This window comes from Caenorhabditis briggsae (genome assembly GCF_000004555.2).
Source record: "Caenorhabditis briggsae complete genome, chrII, whole genome shotgun sequence".
Classification (NCBI taxonomy): Eukaryota; Metazoa; Nematoda; class Chromadorea; order Rhabditida; family Rhabditidae; genus Caenorhabditis; species Caenorhabditis briggsae.
The window spans coordinates 13,622,194-13,647,769 of record NC_013486.2 but is presented as its reverse complement, the minus strand read 5'-3'; the positions used below and the strand labels follow the sequence as shown (position 1 = coordinate 13,647,769).

Below are 25,576 nucleotides of genomic sequence, written 5' to 3'. Positions count from 1 at the left end.
GAAACGCACTGTATGTAAGGAAGTTATTTGAAAATTTGTGGAATTGGAGAAAAAAGAAAATATAGAGAAAAAAGCATAAATGAGAGAATGAGATGATTATTTAGGCTTGGGAAAAGTGAAGAAATGGAAAAAAAAAGTTTCTGAAAGGAATTTAGTTTAGTCGTCGTGGTCCTGAAGTTGATGGCACGTCCTCACGTCTATCAAGCTCATTTAGTTTTATCCTCATCTCTGAAAATGAAATGATATGCGTTTACCGTAAAACCTGTAATAGAAAAGCCCCCTAACTGGGAACTTCAAGCTTGTTTATGTCGGTTCCAGTCAAAATTTAAAAAAAGTTGTCAACTGATGAATTTTTTATCATAATATCAGAAACATTTGATACAGTTCCGATATAATCCTCAGGAACTGAGATGAATTAGCTCAAACTTGACAGCGTGCGAGCTCTTTTGTTGCAGGTTCCCAAGTAAGCAATACGAGAAAAAAAAATAAATCACTTACCATCCTCAATTTTTCGTTGTTTTCCTTCAATTTCCCGCAACTTCTCATACATTTTCTTGTATTTTTCCTCCACCCTAATCCCATTCAATTTGTCAATTCCTTCAATTTCAGCGAATACATTTTTGAAGCACCCCAACTTTCCTTCCATCACATTTCTATCCATGCGATCATTCAGATTTCCTTCCACTTCCTGTGTCTGCTCTTCTCGCTCAGCATTATCTTCTTTAGTTTTTTTCAACGAATCTAAAAGTTTTTTGAGATGATAATCTTCTCTTATTTTACGCTTCAGTTCCTGAACGAGTTTAATACTTGTACCATTGTCTTCATGTTTCTCCGTATCTTGGGATTTTCTTTTTGACTCCTTCGCTTTGTTTATTTTGGCTTTCAACTCCTCAATTTTCTCTTTATACGACGTTTCTATAAAATCCGATCCCAACTCCTTCCTCATCTTCGCATTCTCCTTTTCCATCTCTATTATTCTCAGTTCTATATCATTCCCTCGATTTCTTTTCTCTTCAGTTAGATTTTCAAAAGTTTTTTTCGAATTAGAAGCTTTGGAACGCTTTCTCTTAGCTTTATCGATTTTAGCTGTCAGTGCCTTCTTTTTCTCTTCTGTCTCAGGTTCATTTTCCTCTATCGTCTTTTCCAAATCTTCAATAGTCTTTTTTTGTTTCTCCAATAAAGCTTTGGCCGTCTTATCTGCGTCCTTTGCAGCCATGTACACTGAAAAGTTTAATATTTTCAAGTTTCCTAAAAAGGGATTGTATAATAGAAGCCCATTCAGCTTGATTATCTTGATTCCTATGAAAGATATCAAAAATATGTCAACTGATGAAATACTTTTCATATTATCAGCTACATTTTATCAGTTGACAGATTTTTGATATTTCTCATAGGAACCGAGATAATGTAGCTCAAGGTGCACGTACAGAATGGGCTTCTATTTTTACATCGATTTTTACAATACGAATCACAAAACTCACTTTCCAAAGTTACTTCTGGAACTTCTGGATTTCGATTAGCTGGATTTGGTTGAAAATCATCATTCACTGGAGATTCTGGAGCGTCGTGGTCCTCCATTGACAAGTTTCTGGGAAAAAAAAGGATTTTATTGAAAGTATTATTGTCGGAAAAAAAAGTGGGACTCGGTGTTTGCGTACTTTGATTCCCGCCTCCCCCCACCGACGCTCCGCCCATCGCTTTGCAAGTGCGGCGTGGTGTTTTGGCGCGCCACTTGGAAATCATATTTTCTATGAAAATCTCATTAAATCCGATGATCTCTATGAAAATCTCATTAAATTCTATGAAAATCTCATTAAATCCGATGATCTCTATGAAAATCTCATTAAATTCTATGAAAATCTCATTAAATCCGATGATCTCCCAAGTGGCGCCAAAACACCACGCCGCACTTGCAAAGCGATGGGCGGAGCGTCGGTGGGGGGAGGCGGGAATCAAAGTACGCAAACACCGAGTCTCACTTTTTTTATTCCGACAATAGCAGAGAAAAAGAGCAGAGAAAAAAGAAATAATTTGAAAAAAATTGGAAAAGAAAACATTGAAAATGTTCCCGGCTTTTAGAGAATGTTGATCTATTTTTGATCTACCAGGAAAATATTGGAACAATTTTGCCTTTTCCAGATAGTCCGAAACTCTGAAATTCTAGTTTCCTATTCATGCAGAAGAGCTGAAAAAGATACAAAAATGCCTCTATAGAAGCTCCACTTAAACCGTCCACTTTGAGCTCAATCATCTCGGTTCCTAGGAGAGATACCAAAAATTTGTCAACTGATAAAATATTGATAATATTATGCTAAATAAATAATCAGTTGACAAATTTTTAAAATCTTTCACAAGAAGCGAGATAATTGAGCTCAAAGTTGACGGTTAAAGATGTGCTTCTATTTATTAGGGGAAACAACGCAGTCTGAACAAAAATGGTTAGAACATTTGAATAAAATTATGAATTTATTTGTTTTTTTTTTGCTTATAAATGTCAGGTTCGGAAAAATTGAAAAATTAGGGAAAAAGAAAAACCAATAAAAACAATCGAGGAATCTTAGGAGCTCAAAAAATGGTGGAGAAAATAAAAGACAGTGGTGGAAACATAAACACAGGAAAATGAAGAAATAATATGATTTGAACAATGTGAAATGTTAGAAAAGATGAGAAATGTAAGAAAAGAGACTTATAGAGATCAAAAGAACCAATTTAGATGGAAAGAAGGAAGAAAAAGGTGAAAGACAATTAAGAAATTGTCTACGATGATGAAAACAGTAAAGTTTATTATAGGAGATTTAGGAGCAGCCAAGAAGAGGATGAAGTGGCTAGAAGCCGTTTCGCTTTCTCTGAAAATGCTTTTTTCCTTTTTTCAGATTTCTTCCCAAAAACTCACTTTTTTCTGTGGTGGTCCTCCTGAAGTGGATGGAATGTCCTTCTGATTGTTTTCGCTCACGAGCTCCTTTGCTTCTGAAGACTCGATAATTTGAAAATTTTCAAATAAACAATAAAACTCACCATCTTCCATTTTCCTTTTAATCTCAACCAATTTCTCTGCCATCTGCTTGAATTTCTCCTTCCGTCCAAACTCCTCCGAATTGACGGTTTTTCCCATTTCATTGAATCCTTTTTTGAAGCACTTTAGCTCTCTTTCACAGACATACTTGTCTAACACTGCCTCCTTATACAGTTTTTCATATTCCTCCAATTTGTCCACCTTCTTTCGAAGCTTTTTATTTTCATCCTGCGCTCTCCCCATAGCTTTCATAAGTTGGCTCCACGTTGGGTTCTTTGTCATTTCGTCATAAAACTCCTCGTTTCTGTTTTCTTCTTCTCTCAACGCCTTCTCCACTTTTCTCTTTGATTTTTGAACCTCTTGTACCTCCATTTTCAATTTTTCAATCTCCTCTTTGTGCTTTTTCTGCATCTCTTCTATTTCCTTTTTCATTCTTGAATTTTCTTTTTTCAATTCCTTCTTTTTCACACTCTTCTTCTCCATTTGTGCACAATTGAGAAGGTCCGACATTTGTCCGGATGCGTTGGTGGTCTGGCTGGTGGATGGCGAAGACATTTTTGATGGGTAGCTCTGGAAAAATCAAAATCATTTACTTTTGTGAAATTAGATAATTTCGCAAGCCATAGTTGAAAATGCTAGTGAGATAATGAGATGCCTCTTACACCGTCAACTTTGAGTTCAATTATCTCGGTTCCTATCAGAGATATCAAAAAGTAGTCAACCGACAAAATGTTTATCATAATATCATCAATATTTTATCAGTTGACAGATTTTTGATATCTCTCCTAGGAACCGAAATAATAGAGCTCAAGTGCACATATAGAGTCCCAAACGATTCTCATGTATGTCGAAGACTTATCAACTTATAAAATTTCTAACAATTACTGGTCAAAAACTAAAAAAACCTATAACGTTTGTTCTCTAGAAAAACAATAAAAACACAGAAAAACAGATATTGAGAAAAACGAGACACACAAACACAAAACATAAATGAAAGTGTATGTTGGTTATGGTGAGAGGGAGAAATAGTGTATAAAGGTGCAAAGGGACATTAGGTGGCTTGGGCGAAAAAAGGAAACAGAAGGAGACAAGATTCAAGATTACAGTTTTCTTGTACTCCGGGGAACCTTCGAAGACTAGACTAGAAAAATTAAATAAACCTGTAATTGAAGTTCATTGTCAAGTTCGAGCTCAATTATCTCAATTCCTATGCAAGATATCAAAAATGTGTTAACTGACAAAATATTTCTGATATTATGATAAATATAAATACTTTTTTACATTTATGACAGGGGCCCTTCTATTACAGGGTTTCCGAAACAAGTCAACATTTTCCTTTCTTAGAATCTCCGTTGCTTCAATTTTCTTTGTTGAAAAATTTTCAATTTTTTTCAATCGATCACTTCTTCTCTTTTAAATCTCGATAATTTTTTCACAAAAAAAAAACATGTTCCTTCGAAAATCCGCTCTAAAACAACACAGGGTTCGGTTTTTTACCTTTGCAAACTCGCTCTATTGATAAGGGGGCGGGGCAAAGCTTTTTCAAATTTTCAAAAAAGAAAACATTCTCCCCTAAAACGAGAGATCGTATTTCGGTGAAGAGACGCAGAACATATCGGTGAAGAGACGAGATTTCGGCAAAGAGACGCAGACACGTTTGATCCTCAGTCATCAATTTGGCTGCGTTCTAATCAAAGCGCTTTTGAAAAGGTAGAAAAACGAACACTGTGAAACAACCATTCCGCTCCCGAAACGCACCAATGGTCGTCTATTTTGATGCATTGTGTGCAGTGTCTCAAATTGCGGGCCAGAGAGTCAACTGCAAGAAATTTCTCGCGCGTTTTGGAATAATTCGCAGCTAATTTCAAAAAAAAAATTTTTTGATTTTATTAGAGAGGAAATCAAAGAAAATCAGGGAAAATCAAAGTTATTAAATAAAATGTTTCAAAAATGAATGAACAAAAAAAAAGAGACATGGGGGAGAAGTGTATTGGAGGGCAGGGGGAAAGAAGAGAATTAGACACACACATGAGGTTGCCTGCCACACGGACGGGAGAAATGAAAGTGATGATATGAGGTGGGGGGGGAAAGAAGAACAAGAAAATGGGAAAACGACCAGGAAAAAGGGGGTAGGAAGTGAAAAATGCAAACTAATATCAAGTGAGCATCTTAAAACTACATGATTTAATGGAACGATAAACATAATACAATATAAGTAATTTTTAATACAGGTTACAGTTTAAAACAATTCAATAAAGGAAAGAAATCAGCTGTGAATCAGCGCCAGAAGAGTGCGTTTCAACACAGTGGGAGAATGGGAATAAGAAAACTCAAGAATAGATATTCGAAATCAATGAATCAAAAGGGATAGCAAGTAATGATCTAGGGAGAAGTTGATAAGAATGCAAAGTAGGGAAAGCACACGGGCAAAAAAAACAATATTTCAAATTTCCAGACAAAAAAGAAATATAATTAATGAGCAGGTTCCTTTTTGATCTTGTAAAGCGTTTGCGGGCGGATCCATCGTTTCGCCTCTTGGAACTTCTGCAACTCCTTCACTTTAGCACATTTGCGGGACCATTCGCTTTTGTGGTTGACTTGGTTCCACACTTCGTCTGAAAATTAGTAGCTTTTAACATGTCAAAACACTTCTAACTTTGAGCTCAATTATCTCGATTCCTGAAAAAGATTTTGAAAAATTGTCAACTAACAAAATATGTTTGCTACTACATATGATAAACATTTTATCAGTTGACAATTATTTCGTATCTTGGAACCGAGATAATTGAGCCCGAACTTGACGGTTTGGGGACTTCGTTATTTTTAATTTAATTGGATTCACGCGGGAATGTGGGTTGGAATGGCGGAACATAATTTTGAACAAATCCATGTTTCTTGTCGCCTTTTTCACAGTTTGCGGGAATCGAGCCTGGGTGTTGTCCGGATTGAAGAGGAATAACCTCAAATCTGAAAAAATTAAACGGCTTTATTTTTTCCTTAAAGGTGGGGGGACATGAGATTTTTCGTAGTTTTTTTGTAGCTAGAGTATGCATTCTACCGTCACGGTGTACAACGCTTAATGTCATTCTGCGTACAGCTGTCGTCCTCGCCTTTATGTATGCAATCGGGCGTGAGCTTTCTCTTTGCCCGCGTGGCTCAGTCGGTAGCGGCGCCGCGCCCTCACATGTTCAACTCCTCGAGGGGCATCTTTGAACGGAATTTTGAGAACATTATTTTTTTCATGTCCCCCACCTTTAAAATCTCCCTTACCAACTCCTTCCACAGTCTCGAATCTTCCATTCCAGTTCTTCCAATTCTCTACAGCCGCCTTGAAGTCGTTCTCCTCATCTCGAATTGGATCGTGGTGGCGCTTCACGATGAGCTCCTTGTTGTCGATGACGCTGTCGACGATATCCTCCAAGGTTGGGGCATCTTCGGAGGAGATCGGACCCTCTCTTGCTTCTTAAATTCACAAAATTTGTAATTCAAACTTAACAATTTTGATTCAAACTCACCCAGGTCCTTGATCCGTTTGACAAGGACAATTTCAAAATCATTGGCCTCTCGCAGATTCTTCAATTCGTGATTTTCTTCTTCCGATTTCTTGGACACCTCTGAAATTAGATTTGCTCAAATAGAAGTATTTGCAGTATCTTTATTTTTTAATTTTCAAGTCGCTTGTTCTGCCGTAAATGCTACCCACCCAATAATTGCCCTTTGAGCTAAATTATCTCGGGTCCTTTAAAAGATATAAAAAATCTGCCAACTGATGGATTATTTATCACAATATCACCAATGTTTCACCAGTTAACACAATTTTGTGATCTCTCATAGGAACCGAGATAATTGAACTCAAAGATTGCACTAGCTCACATACGGTAATTTCACTTACTATTCAATCGCAATTTCATATCTTCGAAAGCTTGATTTTTCTGGAAAGCTTCATCTTTCAACTTCTGGTTTTCCATTTTCAGGTTTTGGTTTTCCGCTTTGAATTGCTCTTTTTCCTGGTAGAGAGCGGCGCAGTGCTGCTTCCATCCCTCGATTTCAATGGCCATTTTGTGGACCAGGTCCATTTCTGGAGCCTGATTTCCAACATACCCGTTTTGGAATCGTTGGTTCAGCTGCTCCCAATGACCAGTACCTCAAAAATGAATTTTCGAAATATAGAGCTCAGTTTGAAGTCATAGTTGCTAGACCTGTATTAATATTTGCTCTATTAGCAGTCGTGCACTTCGAACTCAATAATCTCAATCCCTATAAGAGATGTCAGAATATTGTCTACTGATTAAATTAGTGATAATATGATAAATAATTTATCAGTTCACTACTTTTCAAAATCTCTCATAGGACCCGATATAATTGAGTCCGGGATTTCTATCCCTTTTTCTCACCTTGTTGCTGCCGTTGCTGCTGCTGGCACTGCCACTGCACCTGACCCATAAAACTTCCTGGTTGACTGTTCTGCATGATGATGACCAGTGGAAAGTAGCTTCTGGAAAAATATAGCTCACGGGTTTTTATGATCCAAAAAAAGAGGGAAATGAGAAGATGGGAAAATTTGAAAGTCGAGAAGAAATCATCTCGAAAAATAAAAAATGGCCTTTTCACGCCAAAATATAAGGACATACTGTAAGTCCACCCTATACGTCCACTTTGAGCTCAATTATCTCGGTTCCTCTTACAGTTAGAGATACCAAAAATTTGTCAACTAATGTAATGTTTGTGATATTGTGATGAACAATTTAACAGTTGAGACTTTTTTGATATCTGGTCAAGGAGCCGAGATAATTGAGCTGAGAATTGACGTATAGTGTGGGCCTCTATTACTGTAGTAAAGGCCGGTTTAAAGACAAAAATAGAATCACACTCAAAACAAATTCGAAAATCCGGAAGTTTCCAAATCATATTGTCAGCTTACATTTTCGACATTTGACCACCTACTAACTAAACAAGTAAAACGAAAACTCGGTGATTTCGAAAAGAAAAATAAGGTGCAAATGTCATTTGACTTTTCTAGAGAAGAAGTTTGAAATTGAAGAGGAAAAATAATGTTAAATCAGATATTCCTACTTCCTATGGGACACCTTTTTTGTGATAATGATTATAAAATTGTGCAGTAAGAGGAAGTAATATTAAACTAGCCGAATTTTGAAACTTTGATATCTTTACAGTAAACACTCTAAAACAACGCCACCCAAATCGTTAAGTTTGAGCTGATATACCTCGGTTCCTAGAGAGGATATCAAAAAGTGACAAACTAATAAAATGTTGCTGATATTATGATAAACATTTCGTCAGTTGATCATTTTTTGGTATCAGTTACAGAATTTGAGATACATTGGTTCAAAGTTGACGGTTTGGGTGGTTTGGGTTATATTAGAATGTTTACGGTAACTGAATTCAAGCCTAGTTAGTTGAATCAGTAAAAAAACTGGACAATTGAAAAAAAATGTCCGAAGATGAAGAGAACATTCAAGAAGGAATTTGATGATGGATTGAAGAAACAAATAACCAACAGTTACAAGCTATCAGTTGGATGGAAACTATGACAGGAGAGAATAAAACATTGGATGTATCTACAAATGAGCAATGATCCCCAAAACTTCACGGTCTGACCTGTCTCTTTTCTTTTTTTTTTGTATGTCATTCGGTGTTTCCCAGAGGAAAAGAAAAACCGACAGACCTTATTTGATCTACCATAACATGGCAGGTCTGAATCACAATTGTTCATTTGGAAATCAATTTTTTTTCAAATTAGTGTCACTATCAGAACAGTGAGGAGCGGAACAAATGAATGGCTAAAGCACAGATGTACTGTATCTATTAAGAATGAGCATTCTGTCACATCATCTGTTTCTCTGTTCCCTCTCACTCTCTTATCCATATATGACGCAACACATTTTTTTTCGGTGGTCCGTATTCGGGGGGAGGGGCACTTCGATCAGCAGAGGTGTAAAAGGTCATATTGCGCAATCGAAGGAGGAGCAAAAAAAGTGTGCACATTGCTCAGGCACCTGTTCTGTTTCTGTTCTGCCCAGATGTCAATTGAAAACTTTTTTCTGGGGAATTGAGAAATGTTTTGGTGAAACTAGAGGGACGGTTTGCTGGGAAATATAAAAGAAATTGATTTTTTTTTCAGAAAGTGCTGTTGTTCAGGTATGAGTCACATGGCTAGCCAAGAAAAACAATTATTAAAAGTTCAAAATCTCAAATCTGAAAAAGTCTTAAATTCTTAAATTCTGAAATTCTTAAATTCTGAAATTCTGAAATTCTGAAATTCTGAAATTCTGAAATTCTGAAATTCTGAAATTCTGAAATTCTGAAATTCTGAAATTCTGAAATTCTGAAATTCTGAAATTATGAAATTCTGAAATTTTGAAATTATGAAATTCTGAAATCTGAAAAATCTGAAATTCTGAAATTTGAAAAAAATTTGGAAATCAGGGAAAATCTGAAATCTGAATCCTGAAATCTGAAATCTATCGGGAATTCTCAAATTCTGAAAAAGTCCGAAATTCTGAACTGCTGACATTCTGAAACTCTAGAAATCTGAAAATCCGAGCTTCCGAAATTCCGATTTTCTGAAATTCGAAAATTCTGAAATTTTGAAATTCTGAAATTCTGAAATTCTGAAATTCTGAAATTCTGAAATTCTGAAATTCTGAAATTCTGAAATTCTGAAATTCTGAAATTCTGAAATTCTGAAATTCTGAAATTCTGAAATTCTGAAATTCTGAAATTCTGAAATTCTGAAATTCTGAAATTCTGAAATTCTGAAATTCTGAAATTCTGAAATTCTGAAATTCTGAAATTCTGAAATTCTGAAATTCTGAAATTCTGAAATTCTGAAATTCTGAAATTCTGAAATTCTGAAATTCTGAAATTCTGAAATTCTGAAATTCTGAAATTCTGAAATTCTGAAATTCTGAAATTCTGAAATTCTGAAATTCTGAAATTCTGAAATTTTGAAATTATGAAATTCTGAAATCTGAAATTCTGAAATTTGAAAAAAATTTGGAAATCAGGGAAAATCTGAAATCTGAATCCTGAAATCTGAAATCTATCGGGAATTCTCAAATTCTGAAAAAGTCCGAAATTCTGAACTGCTGACATTCTGAAACTCTAGAAATCTGAAAATCCGAGCTTTCGAAATTCCGATTTTCTGAAATTCGAAAATTCTGAAATTCTGAAATTCCGAAAATCTGAAAAATCTGAAATCTGAAAAAATGTGAAATTCCGAAATTCTTAAATCTGGAAATGTGGTAATCGGAAATACTGGAAACCTGGAAATCTAGAAATCTGAAATTCTGAATTTCGGAAAATCTGAAATTCCTAAAACTGAAATTCTTGAAAACCAAAACTAAGTTCTTTTCATATTTATTGAGGTTGAAACTTCAAATTTGGAGCAAATCAAGGAGAAAGGTAGGGAGATTCGAAAGAAACTGCAGTAACTTGGAAGCAGATTTTGAAGAAGCGAAATCTAGGAGAAGTTACAAATTGAGGGGAACGGAATTTGTTTTAAATGTGACAACGTTTCAACGAAAATACCAGAAAAAAAGATGGGGGTCTTTAGAGCACATACAGGGGAACAAAGGGCAAAGAGACGACCAGGTGAAAAAAGGAATGCGATCAACATGGGGCAAAGAGTAGGGAGCACACAACAAATAGCTCAACAAGAACATTTTAATGATCAGAATAAGTCTAGGAGGGAGTGAGAACTAATAAGAAAGTGTAATTAAGAATTTGGCATAGGGGAAGCAAAGACCGGGGAGCGCATTATAACCTTTGAGAGTGCCTGGCGAGAAAAGGGGGATAGGGGATATAAGGAGCCGAATTTGTAGGAATGAAGTAGCTTATAACCAATTGATATATGACAAGCAGAAATTTAAAGGGACCAAGACACATGGAAAACTAGGAGCAAAATCTCAAAGAACACAAATTACCCAAAGGCTCCTCCTTGATTTTATGCACGTTTTGTGCAAAAATCCACCCCTTTTGGATTTGCTCCTTCTGGAGCTGTTTCACTCTGGCGCACCGTTCGCTCCAGACCTTTCTCTCGTGTTGTGTGACATTTTGCCACACTTCGGCTGAAAGACAACGTTTTTTTTTATATATCACGCTTTCTAAATGAAGACTTACCCAGATTCATATGGAAATTGGGCTTGCGAATTTTGTGCATTATTTTGAACAAGTCCATATTCCTCGCCGCCTTCCTCTTTTGCTGGGGGATGTAACTGCGCTCCTCTGGATTGAAGAGAAAGACGCCCAGATCTGAAAATTAAAAAAAATGAATGAAAAGAACTTTTAATTCTCACTCACCAACGTCTTCAATTTCTTCCTCTCGATGCTCCCATTGCATCCATTGCTGGACCGTTCTCTCAAACGCATCGTTGGTTCTCGATGACGGGGTGGTTCTCGATGACGAGTGAGGACCACCTCCTTTTCCTCCTGATCTGCCAATTCTCTCTTGATTCTGCGGTTTTGTGGGACGACATCTTGATGAGCGACTGCAGCAGCGTCTTCAGCGCGTGGGACGGCAGCTTGAGGAGCGGGTGGAGCAGCGCGTGAAGCACCGCGTGGAGTAGAGGGCTCATAAAGAAACGCTGGCAGCATTGGAGAGCCCGGTGGGGAGCCTGATCTTGGTCCGCCGGCCGCTTCTGAAAAGTCAGAGTTTTCGAAGTTATCCTTAAAATCATACTCACCACCAGCCGCTTGTCTCCGAATTTCTCTCAAAATAAAAACGTCCGTTTCGTTGTGTTGACGTCCTTCAAGAGCTTCGATTCTTCTTCTTTGTCCCTCTATCATACGATCCTTCTCTGCTATGACCCTATCCTTGGCATCCAGTTCTAATCGATTCACTGAAAAATGAGCTTTGACCTCTAAATAATAAACTCTAAGAAATGGAACTCACAGTTGACAGTAGCTTTCAGTTCTCCATTTCTCACTGATGTCTCTTCAAAAAGTCCTTTGTATCGTTGGACATCATCTGCAAGACGGATGACGTAGGCATCCACATCGCCTTGATGGTGGTGGTGTTGTGGCACGTGATGGCCCACCAAACCTTGCTGGAGCTGCTGATGAAGTTGGCTTCAATAGATCTCTGAAAAAAATTTTGAAAACTAGAAATTTTGAAAAGAGGTATTCAACTTTGAGCCCATTTATCTCAGTTCTTGTAAAAGATATAAAAAATAGTCAAGTGGCAAATTGATTTTGATAATATGATAAACATTTTGTCAGTTGACCACTTTTTGATATCCTTCACAGAAAATGAGATATATGGGCTCAAAGTTAAGGGACGACTCCGAAGCTCAGTAGCGGCCCTGCACTTCTATCACTCTGGTCTGATGGCTGTGTGCAAACGTAACATTTAATGACGCATCATTAGTCCAGGAGCAAAAAAAAACAGTTTTTTTGGACGGAGTACATGCGCCTTTAATACCGTATCTCAAAATTAATGAGGCTTATTCACTTTGATTTTTCAAAAAAAAGAAGCTTTTTCGCTTTTGAACATACGATGCGCCTTTAAAATGTGTGTTTCGGCAGAAACGCCGTCACATTGTGTACTGTAACCCATATTTGCCACTTTTCCCAACAAATCGTTAATCTTTCTGTGTTCTCCTTACCATGTTGAATCTGCAACTGCTGCTGCTGCTCCTGATGGTGGGCCCAGTGGATAGCAGCCGAAAAATGCCCACGATGATGATGGTGATGCATCTTTCAACGACGACGATTTCCTTCACGATGATGATTGAAAGCGATGAGCTTGATCTCCAAGAAGATGGAATAATCCTAAACTATGAAAAATTAGGTGAATCGCTTCTTATTCAAAAAAAAATGCCCGCGAAAAACAACATTCAAAAAGGAAAGTAAAAGAGAAGGACAAAGGTAAGAGGGAGGGAGGTATAGAGAAAGTATGAGGAAGCGAAAAAAAAGTGAGAGACATAAAATTATGAGAAAAGTAACAAGAAAGCGGCGGCGGTTGGTGTCACGTGCGGCTCTCACATAAAACTACAGTATCCCGGTTTTTATGGGATGAGAGAGATTCGACTTTTGGCAATATAGGGGAATGAGCAAACAAAAGAGCAGAAAAAGAAGAAAGGGGGTACAGTAAAACAGATAGTATAGAACTCGATTATAAAACGTGTCAAAACTTCCGGCAAAGGCTGAAAAAATAAAAAATCTTTATTGAAAAATGGACCAAACCAAAACAAATACAGGAGAGTGAGACACGCGGTAGTGAATTGGCACCGCGCCAAGTTTGGGTGCGTCGCGTGTCGGCGTAGCGGTCGCCAGCTGAGAAGCAACGATGTAGAGGCACAAAAGTTAGTTAAACCAAGTTATTAAAGGTGGGGGGACAGGAGATTTTACGGGGGATTTTTGGGGCCAGAGTATACATTCTATCGTGACGGTGTACAACGCTTAATGTCACTCTGCGTACAGCTGTCGTCCTCGCCTTTATGTATGCAATCGGACGTCCGCTTTCTCTTTGCCCGCGTGGCTCAGTCGGTAGCGGCGCCGCACCCTCAATCATCGCCCTCACAAGTTCAACTCCTCGAGGGGCATATTTAGACGGAATATCGAGAACATTATTTTTTTCATGTCCCCCCACCTTTAAAAAGCTGAAGAGGGTATTTAAAAAACTCTCTGTGTATAAAAAATATGGGTGCTGATAAAATGTAATAGGGGTCTTAATTATAGGTTAGGTATGTTTTCCCAGTTGTAAGAAAGTATAATTATGATACAACTTGTGTGATAAACTGACAGAGTACTAGAGTACTAGAAAAATTAAGAAAAAAAAAGAGCTTGACTTATAAAAAAAGAGGATTAAGAAATTCGTTGAATCACAGGGAAGAGGTGAAATCAACCAGAAGAAAGCGTGAGGGTGATAAAACTAGTCAGAAGAATATAATTTTTTTTTCAATACATATAACGAGAAAATGTAGAAGACGTTAAAAGGAGCATCAAGCGACCAGGAAGCAAATATTATTAAATGTGCAGGTTTGGGCATACTGTAATTCGGGACTTCTTGAATAATGCAGGTGATTGAGATGCAAGATGAAGAAGTTCAAACGCCGCCTGTCATCTGAAATTGAAATGTTTTAAATGGATGTGAGAGATGAAAAAATGAATTTATCGAAATTTCATAAACTCCCTCGATGAATTGAACTTGTGAGACCACTGTTTAGGTCCCGCGCCGCTATCAGCAACATGGTGGCGATAGCTTAGCTCTGATCCAGCTGAACTACATATGAGCTAGCTGAGCTATGAGCTAGCTGAGTTATGAGCTACCTGAGCTACGGTGGTGAGCTACCGCCACGTCAACATGCATACTGTAATTCAAAAAAAAAACACTCACCTCTCCACTAGAACCTCCTCGTTTCCTTCCCATTCTCTTCTCCGAATCTTTTTGAGTTTTTTGCTCCACAGTCATTGGTTGAATCAAGTCCAATCCACTCAACTCCCACTGGTATTTTGTCAAAAGCTGCGCACATGCATTCCATTTGGTTTGCTGCTCAACTGAGAGTGATTCGAATTCTGGAATATTCAAGTTGAGCTCAGTTATCTCAGTTTTTGTGAAAGATATCAAAAACTAGTCAACTAACAAAACACTTTTGATATTATGATAAACAAGTTATCAGCTGACCCCTTTTTGATATCTTCGACAGGTACCGAGGAAAATTGGCTTACCGTTTGCTTGTCTATAAAGATGTGCTCCTGTCGAGACCACCAGCACGCTTTGTGGAATATCCTGCGATCCGTATGGGTTGAAAACATACTTTTTAAAATCTGTAAGTTCAAAACAATAAAAAATTAGTTCCGTAGAGCGAACTTACCAATCCCCATATTCCTCTCAATCTGCGGCTTTGTATTCTTCATCCATTCCTGGAAGATCGCCAGCGCATTCTCAAATGACATTGTGGGTTTGGCAGAGACCATGGGAGAGTTTGTTCCAGAAGATCCTGGGGTACTGATGGTAGTCATGGACGAGTGGAATTGAGCACAATGGTCGTTTTTTTCCTTGAGAGCTTTGTGAAGGAAATTATTCGATGTTCTGAGTATCCCAATTTCCAGATCCTTTTTATGAAGGCCTGAAAGTCATATTTGTAGCTGAAAAATTTTAAATGGATGTCACTTACGCTCGCGATATCCTCTTTCAAGTTGCAGAATCATATTCTCAAGATGGCTTCTGGCTGGTTCGGGATCTTGAGATGCACCTGCCCCGTCTGGACCGTTGGTACAATTGATAGAAACAACCGATAGAGCTCCTGTAGTTGGTCCCGACGGTTGAATCGGATCCCTGATGGGTGTAGCCGTTAACCTACCGAAGGTGGACACTGACTGAGCTGACATTGGTCTTCCAATGTCCATTGAAGCTGGTGTATGGATCGGTGGAGTTGGAGCTGGCTGTCCTTCGCGGAACTGACCGTAGGTGGTAGGACCTCCTCGCTTGGAACCACTAGATCTTGGCTCATACAGGTCATATCTCATAGGCCCCCCGAGGTTCAGTGGAGCAGGCTTACGAGCTGAAGCCGATTTTGGAGGTCCTCCATAGATTGGAGCTCCTCTAACTGGTTCGCTGGTATTAGGTTGGCGGGAAAGTCTTTGTCACTTTTTCAATAGTTTATTTCTCAAAGAAAAAATAACCGAATAATTAATTATATTGTCCATCATTATCAACAACATGTCTCCAACGTTCCCTCAATTTATGGATTCCATTGCGGTAGAATCCAGCCGGGCGTGAGGCAAAGTATTGTTTGAGTGCCGCTTCGACCGCTCCACGGGAATTGAAGCTTCTTCCTTCGAAGGCACGTGTCATATCGCCAAATAACCAATAGTCGGAAGGAGCAAGATCAGGAGAATACGGGGGGTGAGGGAGAACATTCCATCCATATCCCATCAGCTCCTGCTTCACTTGTTTCGAAACATGTGGGCGAGCGTTATCATGTTGATAGTACACTTTCTTGTCTTTCAGGGCCGAACGGTCGACTGCTTTCTTGAGGTTTCGTAGTTGAGTAGTGTAGAGGTCTCCAGTTATTGTTTTGCCCTCGGGCAGAAGTTCCCAGTAGATGGGGCCGTCCACTCCCCACCACACAGAGAGCATAACTTTTTTCGGATGAAGGTCGGGTTTTGGGACATCCTGTGGGCTCTCTCCTTCTCCAACCCGCTGGGATTTCCTGTGGTGATTATCGTAGAAGACCCACTTCTCATCTCCGGTTATTAGCCGGTCCAGCCATCGATCGCCCGCGTGGAGAGTGAGAAGAGTAATCGAATCGTCGACTCGGCGGTCAAGGTTGGCTTGAGTCAGGTGATGAGGTATGAATCGACCAAAAAGTTTTCTCATTCCAAGAGACTTCAAACCTTCAAGGACTGTGCTATGGTGAACTCCGAATGTGACAGCTAGTTCACGGCTAGATTGAAATGGATCCGATTGCAATGCGTGCTTCAGCTTGTCCAAATCCAACTCACGGGGTCTCCCAGAGCGATCCTTTTCATCGAGCGAGAAGTCATCTTTTTCGAAACGATGGAACCAATTGCGAATAGTATTGTAGTGAGGGGCATGTGTGTTGTACACATTCTTCAAGAAAGTTTCCGAATCCTTCATCGTGGTGTGAGATAGGAAGAGGTAAATCAAAACATGTCTGATGTGAATAGCAGTGGGAACAAACATATCGTTTCAATTACAGATGAGGAGCAGGGAAGGAGATGGGGACTTGTTTATATGGAAGGTTCTTATCACCTTGTTATTCACTAGAGTCGATATCATACACAGCCTCCATATACGAGAACAGTGATTAAACAAACAGAGTGACAAAGACTTTCCCGCCAACCTAATACTAGGGTTCCCTGTTCCTTGAGCTGACCCAAAATCCATTTCCATTGGAGTTATTTTATCCATTGATTCCATGTTGTGACCTCCAAAGTCCGTTTGGACATTCTCGAAAAAGTCTCCCATAGTTACAAATAGATCTTCTGATCCTGAGCCGATTGGTCCTTGACTCGTTTGAGCACCAGATTCACTATCATCTGTTCCAGAAGATCCATTTTTATCAGTTCTTGCAATTTTTTGTCCCATAGGAATTCCAAGCATGCGATAATGCTCTGAAATGTGAACTTTTGTTTGAAAAACTAGATTTTGGAAAGTCGGTACCTTGAATTTCCTCTTGAGAGTGAGTTCTCAGAACTTCTGGAGTTCCTTGTTCTTGGGGTGCTGGTTGATTAGAGAAATCCATGCTCATATCTTCCTGATCAATTCTATTTCTAAGTGGCAGTGGGTTGGGACCTGAAATCAACTACTGACCTTATAGTTAGCTAAAAACCGTTTGATAGAAGCCACCTTATACGTCAACTTTGAGCTCAATCATCTTGGTTTCTTCAAAAGCTATCAAAAATGTTTCACTGATAAATTATTTATCATAAAATTAAAAACATTTATCAGTTAACAGATGTTTGATATTTCCTATAGAAACCAAGATAATTGAGCTCAAAGTGAACGCATCTTCCCAGTTCTCACCTTTATACTCATAAGGACAATCCGGACGAGGACTCCACGTGACGCCTTCAAATCCCACTTTTCCAATTACCATGTCCCCTGAAATATTTTATTTTTATATGCTCCTTTAAGCTTCTTTACGTACCTGTCAACGCCGGCGGATGCTCCTCTGCCGGCTCACCCATGAGCTCTCGTTGCTGTCTTTTGAACCTTCGTTTAGCTTCTAGTTCCTTCAGGAAATTATACATACACTGGAAAAAACTCATCGTTTTTTTTAAATTGACACAATGACACATAAACTGGAGAAATTCCTGAATTATTTTGAAAAACACAGGAATCGTATGACTCATGTGTCTCTCGTTCTCTCAGCAACGAAAAAAAAACAAAATTCTTTTTTTAAAGATCATCAGGGACAGATGTATGGACCAACTGAAAACATTTTTGCACCGGAAAAAATGCGCCAGGTGCAAAAGCATTCCAGTCAGAAAAAAAGTCGGGTGCGGTCCCAAAAAGAGTTGCACCATAAAATTTAGCATTAACAGAATATGTTGATGTTGGTTTACTGCGATCATAAAACTCATTTGGGACGAGGCGACTTGATAAAGTTTGCTTAAAACTACAGTATCCTACTAACCTGTGAAGCTGTCTGACTCACTTTGCATGGATAGCTTCAAAAGTGGAATAAGTAACACAATTTGCTCATAAGTAGTAAGGAAGGAGAAGTTTAGACCTGCTTATCTCCGAGAATCAGCAGTAAACGACACTCAAGCCAGAAGCCGTGTAACTCAACACTTTCTAGTATCTAATCGGCGGATCGTAAATTTCGAGAATGCAGGAAAAGAGTGACGCAGAGAAAAAACTCTAAACCAGGGAGGAGGATATTGACGGAGGGGGGGGGTATAAGTTATGCTGCAAAACACATGTGTTCTATTTCTGCTTGTGAAATCCTAGAATCCCCAGATACCGGCCAAGCTAAGCGGTCGGCTAGCTGCCGGTCGGAAAGGCTAGAAAGAACGATGTACCAGAAAGTGATACAGAGGGAAAAAGGAAAAAAAAATCGACAGCGATAGAAAATTGACTCCACCCCCAATTTCCGTGACGTAGTTTCACCAGGGGAGAGAAAGATGCAAAACAATAAAAAGAGAAATCATGCAGGGACGGTTGGGAAAATTGGGGGAAAAACGGCGAATATTTAGAGCCGGGAAAGAGGTGAAAATTTCCAGAGGCGGTTGAGAAACTAGAGCGACGACAGCAGGAAGGACAAGAATGAACTATTTTTTGGGCGAATTGGATAAAAAAACCTTTAAAAAAGTATGTCTAGGAGATGTGATATTCCAGTGAGATTTGAACAAGTGACTTTTGAGCACTGTAAACCCAAAAACCACTCAAATGGAAAAACTTGGTTGAATAAAGAAACTATTTTTAGAATTTTAGAACCTTATTTCAGAAGGCTCTTCTACTGAGCGGAGCATAAACATAATAGAAGCGAATGAATATGAATCTATAAATGACGAATTTCTCATGTCAAAAAACAGATTAGATTTACAAAAAAGATCGTTGACACGCAATATCACGAGTCTTTTGCACTCCTCGGTCTTACATTAGAATTAAAAACCAAAAAAGAAGTAAAAACCGCGGCCCGGCGTTTAGAGCTCTTCTTCACAAATTTCCAAAACTGACTTCAGAGGAACAAATTTGTAATAGATATTTGAATTATCACATACTTTTTTAAACGACAAAATTTCTTTTTTTCCCCCCAAGCGCAGCGTGTGTGTCGCGGTATGTCCAGTGACTCATAATCACCTTCTGAACGATTCGACAACCGTTTTTTTGTCTAAATATCCATCATTTTAAATATGACATCATATAACTCCTCGAAAGAACACATACCGTAAAACCTCTAATAGAACGACACCCGGATCGTCCACTTTGAGCCTATATTAGGTTGGCGGGAAAGTCTTTGTCACTCTGTTTGTTTAATCACTGTTCTCGTATATGGAGGCTGTGTATGATATCGACTCTAGTGAATAACAAGGTGATAAGAACCTTCCATATAAACAAGTCCCCATCTCCTTCCCTGCTCCTCATCTGTAATTGAAACGATATGTTTGTTCCCACTGCTATTCACATCAGACATGTTTTGATTTACCTCTTCCTATCTCACACCACGATGAAAGATTCGGAAACTTTCTTGAAGAATGTGTACAACACACATGCCCCTCACTACAATACTATTCGCAATTGGTTCCATCGTTTCGAAAAAGATGACTTCTCGCTCGATGAAAAGGATCGCTCTGGGAGACCCCGTGAGTTGGATTTGGACAAGCTGAAGCACGCATTGCAATCGGATCCATTTCAATCTAGCCGTGAACTAGCTGTCACATTCGGAGTTCACCATAGCACAGTCCTTGAAGGTTTGAAGTCTCTTGGAATGAGAAAACTTTTTGGTCGATTCATACCTCATCACCTGACTCAAGCCAACCTTGACCGCCGAGTCGACGATTCGATTACTCTTCTCACTCTCCACGCGGGCGATCGATGGCTGGACCGGCTAATAACCGGAGATGAGAAGTGGGTCTTCTACGATAATCACCAAGGAAATCCCAGTGGGTTGGAGAAGGAGAGAGCCCACAGGATGTCCCCAAACCCGACCTTCATCCGAAAAAAGTTATGCTCTCTGTGTGGTGGGGAGTGGACGGCCCCATCTACTGGGAACTTCTGCCCGAGGGCAAAACAATAACTGGAGACCTCTACACTACTCAACTACGAAACCTCAAGAAAGCAGTCGACCGTTCGGCCCTGAAAGACAAGAAAGTGTACTATCAACATGATAACGCTCGCCCACATGTTTCGAAACAAGTGAAGCAGGAGCTGATGGGATATGGATGGAATGTTCTCCCTCACCCCCCGTATTCTCCTGATCTTGCTCCTTCCGACTATTGGTTATTTGGCGATATGACACGTGCCTTCGAAGGAAGAAGCTTCAATTCCCGTGGAGCGGTCGAAGCGGCACTCAAACAATACTTTGCCTCACGCCCGGCTGGATTCTACCGCAATGGAATCCATAAATTGAGGGAACGTTGGAGACATGTTGTTGATAATGATGGACAATATAATTAATTATTCGGTTATTTTTTCTTTGAGAAATAAACTATTGAAAAAGTGACAAAGACTTTCCCGCCAACCTAATATATCTCACTTCTTTTGAAAGATATCAAAAAGTGGTTAACTAGTAAAATTTTTATCAGGATATCAGCAACATTTTACTAGTCAGACACTTTTTGATATCTTTCACAGAAAATGAGATATATAGGCTCAAAGTGGACGATCCGGGTGTCGTTCTATTAGAGGTTTTACGGTAATTTGTTCGAGCTACAGTACTTGCTTGTGAATCTAACAACGTCCGCCAATTAGCGCTGGTTAAATTCCCTTTAGGTTGATAAAAGTGGGTTGGATCAGTAAACAGAGATGTAAAATTTCAAAAAAGGTGATACATTAAAATGAACGCCATGAGAAAGGTAAAAAAGGAGCGGCAAAGTCAAAGGTGTCTGGGAACTACGTTACAAAGGCCAAAAAAAGATTGTGAAAGTTCGATAAAATACGTAAAGAAGTTGGCTAACATACAAGCTAAAGAGAAATGTCGTCAACCGAATGGAGCTAATGACCTAATATATTTGATCCATTTCTTTCGAACTGCCTACATGCAATATCACCATTTCTTTCGAGCCTTGTCCCAGAATAGCCAGAATAACACCAATAAACGTTTCATTTTTGAAGGTTGGGGGACATAGAAAATAGCGATCGTATCCCAGGCGGTAACACTGTAGGGCCCGACTTCTCAAGGTGTTTTCAAACGGAAAACATCCGAAAACTTCGATTTCATAATTTTTCGAAAAAAAAACTTTGTGCGTTGTCAGTTCCAATGACTCATAATCAGTTTTTTTAACGGTTCTGGGCCGCTCCTCTGTCTAAGTCTCTCGCCTCTAATAGCGATTGAAAAACCCGCGAATTTCGAATATCTTACTCCAAATGATCGTGTGATACCCCGTCTGTCAGATATCAGAAAAATGAGAATACCAGAAAACTTTCATTTGCAATTTTAAAAAATTCCATAAAAACAATAAAAATGGAAATTGAACCACAGAACATTCCATGAAAAACAGTTCAGCTACTCGGATCACCTGAAAATCAATTTTTTTTATTTATGCTCCAAAAGTTTTCTTCTCACCAGGTCCAAATTTAAAGCGTACAAACCCATCCCTTTCTCAGTTGTTCCTCATACTCTTCATCTATCAAAGCCTTCATCATTCTGGCTTCTGAATCTATCCTCGTAGACGGCCACTGCTCTAGAAGAACCACCGACTCTTCAAGAAGCTGCGTTCGGATCTCATGGACGTTTGGGGCCTTCTCACAAACCTGGGGTAGACCCAGAATCCGATTATACCAGAACAGATACTTCTTTGCTGGAAAAAGAGCCTATTGTAAAATGTGTGTTAGAAGGGCCCCCACACTGTAAAGTGGCAGCTCAATTATCTCGGTGCTTATGGGAGATATCAAAAAGTGTTAATTGATAAAATTTAAACAATTTATCAGTTGACAACTTTTTTCTATCTTTGACAGGAACCGAGATAAATTGGCTGAATGTCAGAAGATAGGGGGCCGTTCTATTAAATTTTTAGTGCTCACCAATATTCGGATACTTGTAGGCCGGAGCGTAGAAGCACCTCTTCTGAGCGGCATGCAGTTTTTTGAGATGTTTTTCAGAATAGCCAGGTATAGGTCCTTCAGGTACTAAAATTAGGTTAGGAAGGATCAGAGGGAAAACGGGAGGAATGTCTGAAAGAAGGTAAGTATTCTAAAAATGCAATTTTAAAAAGATAGCTTACCCTTCAACGAGGTAACTGTTTCCGATGATTTGTCATTCTTAAAGGGATTCGTTTGAGAAGCCAAGAACGTCTTGATGACCTCTGCTGGAAAATGAAGAATACATTCAAAATGTACCATACGCGCCTTTGAGCCTAATTATCTCGGTTTCTATGAGAGGTATCAAAAACCTGTCAACTGATAAAATATTGGTGATATTATGATAAACAATTAATCAGTTGATTTATTTTTGATGCCTTTTAAAAGAACCGAGATAATTGAGCTCAAAGAGACCCCATAAAATGTGATACCTTCTTCCTTCTCCTCTGGACTCTTCGTCTCCCTCTTCTTCTTCAACAAACTATCCGCCACATCATTTATACTCTTTCTCTTTAAACTTGCTTCGTCACTTTTCTGATTCTCGATCTTCTGCTTCAATTCCTTGTTGAAATACTGCAAAGCCTTGTTGTCGGCTTCCAGCTTGGAGATTTTGTTGAGTGCGACTTCGATAGCAAGACTTTTCTGTTTGTCGCTTTCTTCCCACGCTTCCTTTTCTTTTATGTGTGATATGGATTGAATTTGAACCTTTTGTTGAAGTTGGGTGATGGATGTGCGGAGGTATCTCATCTCTTTGTATACTGGAAAATCAATTTAATATCGAAGCTACATTTTTGTCATTTTTTCCCAACTTAAGGCTTCCCGCCGACCAACCGCCAAAACATCCGAAAGACAGCCAACCGACCGAGCAGATGGTCGGCTGTCAGTTGGCTAGGTCGGCGGCCGGTCGGCTGAATTTACCGACCGATGGGAAGCCTTCCCCGCCGAAACTGCGGTTCCCAAATCTTAAAAAAAAATAGTCTCACATAATTTTTGATGCCCTTTCTTGTTGTTGTTGGCATCTGTGGATCGCAGGGTCGAAGGCAGCCGATGGATAGTTGAAGGTGTTGATGGTGGGAGACGAAGAGCATCTAGAAGAACACTCGGACCACGTGAAATCGCCGTCTCATTTTCTCTAATGGCTTCTCTATTTCTGACTACGGTATTCTGAAAACTCGGATCTTCCGGTAATGGTTGACTGGTAACAAACGCGTCACATGTCGTTTCTACAAAATTGGAGAAATCCTAAGCAAGGTTTTTTTGACTTACTGAATTTCATTGCATGGGTTTTGGATTCAGGAACGCGGTGGAGAAGAATCGGCAGTAACTCTTTAGTTTCCGGTACGTTATTGGTTTCTAAATAAATGTCAAGCTTTGATTTAGACTTATAAAATACCTTCCAAAACTCTTTGAAGTGCAGTCTTGTGCACCGGATTTGATTTAGGTGTGGGTTCAATGATTAGAATATCAGGATCTTCTGGAAAAAAAACTCATGTAGATTCAGAATATACAGTACCGGTCTATCAGATATACAAACACTTTTGAAAGTAATTGAAAGTTTCCAATCACTTTCAATATTTTAATACAAAAACGGACCAAAAAGCTGAAAAACTAGAATTTTTCGAAAATGTGTGGGAATGTAAAGTTTTAATATAGGTCCGTTTTACAATTTCCAAAATTTTCAAAGTGATCGGAAACTTTGACGGCCGAGCTCCAGACTCATGAAAATATTATTGACCGGTACTGCATAGTTTGGCTTACCTTCTGGGGCTCTTAAATCTGGAAGAGCTACTACTGGTGGCATCTTGATCCGAACTTTGAGTGGAGCATTGGTTGGATTTTCCGCCCCAGACTGATTCATGGGAGACAACGTCATGGGTGGTAACGGCTTTTGGAATCCTGAAATTCGCATTTCAAATATGTTCGAACTATTTTGAATTACCGCCTGGACCCTGATGGTGAAGGGGTGGCAGAAACTTCGGGTCGTTTGCAATTCCAAAGTGCATTGGTAGAGGCATTTCTGTAAGAAACTGGTATTTGATTTTTCAGTATCCTAATTTTGAATTACCGCCGAACGATCTGGTAGATTCTAAATGAGGAGGAATCGGTAGAGGAACATTGAATGCTGAAAATTACATTTTGAAGCGTAAACGAAATAAGTTTCGTTACCACCGAAGCCTCCAAATGGACCAAAACCTCCTTCTGGGTTTTTAAGACCTGATAAAAGTTTTTTTGGTTAAGAGAAAATTTTCAAATTACCTCCAAATCCTCCTCCTTTCGCGGGAACCGAAAATGCTGAGCCATTAACTTCTGAACCTCCAAACTGCTCCATTCTTCTCGGTTGTGGAGGTCTGAATCCTTCTGGACCCCGTCTTTCTTCTGAAACTCAAATTTTTCATTTTTCGGAGAACCAAAAAAAAAAGGAAAAAACCTCTTGCAGGGAGGGTCAGTGGTGGTAGAGGTTGGATTGTCGTCTCCATATCTAAACAAAAAATACATTAGATTTTCAGAAGCACTAATTTTAAGAAATGGGACAATTCAAGGATTAAAAAATTAGGTGGAATTGCAACCGAACCGTAAACTTTGAGCCTATATATCTCACTTCCTGTAAACGGTATCAAAAAGCGGTCAACTGACAAAATGTTTATCATAATATCACCAACAGTTTATCAGTAGACTACTTTTCGATATCTTTCACAGGAGCCGAGATATATGGGCTTGAAATTGAAGTTTCGAACGGCACTCTTTCAGAATGTTTACCCTAGCTTATCATTCTGAGAGTGAGCGTTGGAGTAAGACATTCTTGAAAACCTAGATATGAACTTTATCAATACTCCAACTTTTTTTTTTGATTTTTCTTAAACTATTTTTTTCCTCTTAATCATTACACTCCAGGTCCTCTGTACCCGGGTTATCGTATTTTTTTTCTTTTTTTCTTCAGTTTCCATCAGATAAAACGGATAGAAAAAAGAGATAAGAAACTCTGGAAGTTTCATTGAGGGTTAAGAAACTTGAGCAGTTGTTCAGTTGAATGTGCCAGCACCACCAACATTGTAGAGAGTTTTATTTAAAGATGTGGTTAGAAGAATGTGAATAAAAAGATTGGGTGTGAGTGATATGATTATTTCAAAGAAGCTAAATGGGGAATTGGTATTTTTTTAGGTTAATTAATGCGGAATACTAGACTGAAAGGAAAAATCTGGAATTTGGAAAATTCAATTCGAAATTTAAGTCAGCTAATTCGAAATCCAGGACCCTCTAACCAGCTAGGAGGTCTTTCATTTTTTAAGAAAAGAAAGAGACATTTAGCGTGAAAGCTTCAAGATTTT

General features: G+C 38.9%; 5 protein-coding genes across 5 annotated transcripts; all 5 read right to left on the bottom strand.

Annotated features, from left to right (window-relative positions):
• Positions 1–151: 151 nt before the first annotated feature.
• Positions 152–3,568, bottom strand: CBG21417 (the record flags this gene model as incomplete). The annotated part of the gene is made up of 5 exons (XM_002646937.1): positions 152–228; positions 499–1,221; positions 1,482–1,572; positions 2,894–2,967; positions 3,016–3,568. 5 exons carry the CDS (start codon positions 3,566–3,568, stop codon positions 152–154), a joined length of 1,518 nt encoding a protein of 505 aa, XP_002646983.1.
• A 1,917-nt stretch (positions 3,569–5,485) lies between these two features.
• CBG21416 lies at positions 5,486–7,483 on the bottom strand (the record flags this gene model as incomplete). The annotated part of the gene is made up of 5 exons (XM_045242938.1): positions 5,486–5,628; positions 6,284–6,475; positions 6,529–6,627; positions 6,906–7,157; positions 7,408–7,483. The coding sequence occupies 5 exons, from the start codon at positions 7,481–7,483 to the stop codon at positions 5,486–5,488; spliced, it is 762 nt and encodes a 253-aa protein (XP_045097299.1).
• Positions 7,484–10,979: 3,496 nt separating this feature from the next.
• CBG21415 lies at positions 10,980–12,730 on the bottom strand (the record flags this gene model as incomplete). Its single annotated transcript, XM_045242937.1, has 6 exons — positions 10,980–11,103; positions 11,156–11,287; positions 11,340–11,673; positions 11,719–11,874; positions 11,928–12,002; positions 12,640–12,730. 6 exons carry the CDS (start codon positions 12,728–12,730, stop codon positions 10,980–10,982), a joined length of 912 nt encoding a protein of 303 aa, XP_045097298.1.
• A 1,351-nt stretch (positions 12,731–14,081) lies between these two features.
• CBG26204 lies at positions 14,082–17,755 on the bottom strand (the record flags this gene model as incomplete). Its single annotated transcript, XM_045242936.1, has 8 exons — positions 14,082–14,099; positions 14,373–14,551; positions 14,851–15,105; positions 15,154–15,593; positions 16,879–17,116; positions 17,166–17,297; positions 17,529–17,606; positions 17,653–17,755. The coding sequence occupies 8 exons, from the start codon at positions 17,753–17,755 to the stop codon at positions 14,082–14,084; spliced, it is 1,443 nt and encodes a 480-aa protein (XP_045100437.1).
• A 3,916-nt stretch (positions 17,756–21,671) lies between these two features.
• Positions 21,672–24,727, bottom strand: CBG26203 (the record flags this gene model as incomplete). Its single annotated transcript, XM_045242935.1, has 13 exons — positions 21,672–21,688; positions 21,758–21,970; positions 22,194–22,343; positions 22,394–22,477; positions 22,682–23,008; positions 23,234–23,473; positions 23,517–23,603; positions 23,644–23,724; positions 24,009–24,146; positions 24,190–24,267; positions 24,316–24,372; positions 24,507–24,626; positions 24,679–24,727. The coding sequence occupies 13 exons, from the start codon at positions 24,725–24,727 to the stop codon at positions 21,672–21,674; spliced, it is 1,641 nt and encodes a 546-aa protein (XP_045100436.1).
• Positions 24,728–25,576: the final 849 nt, after the last annotated feature.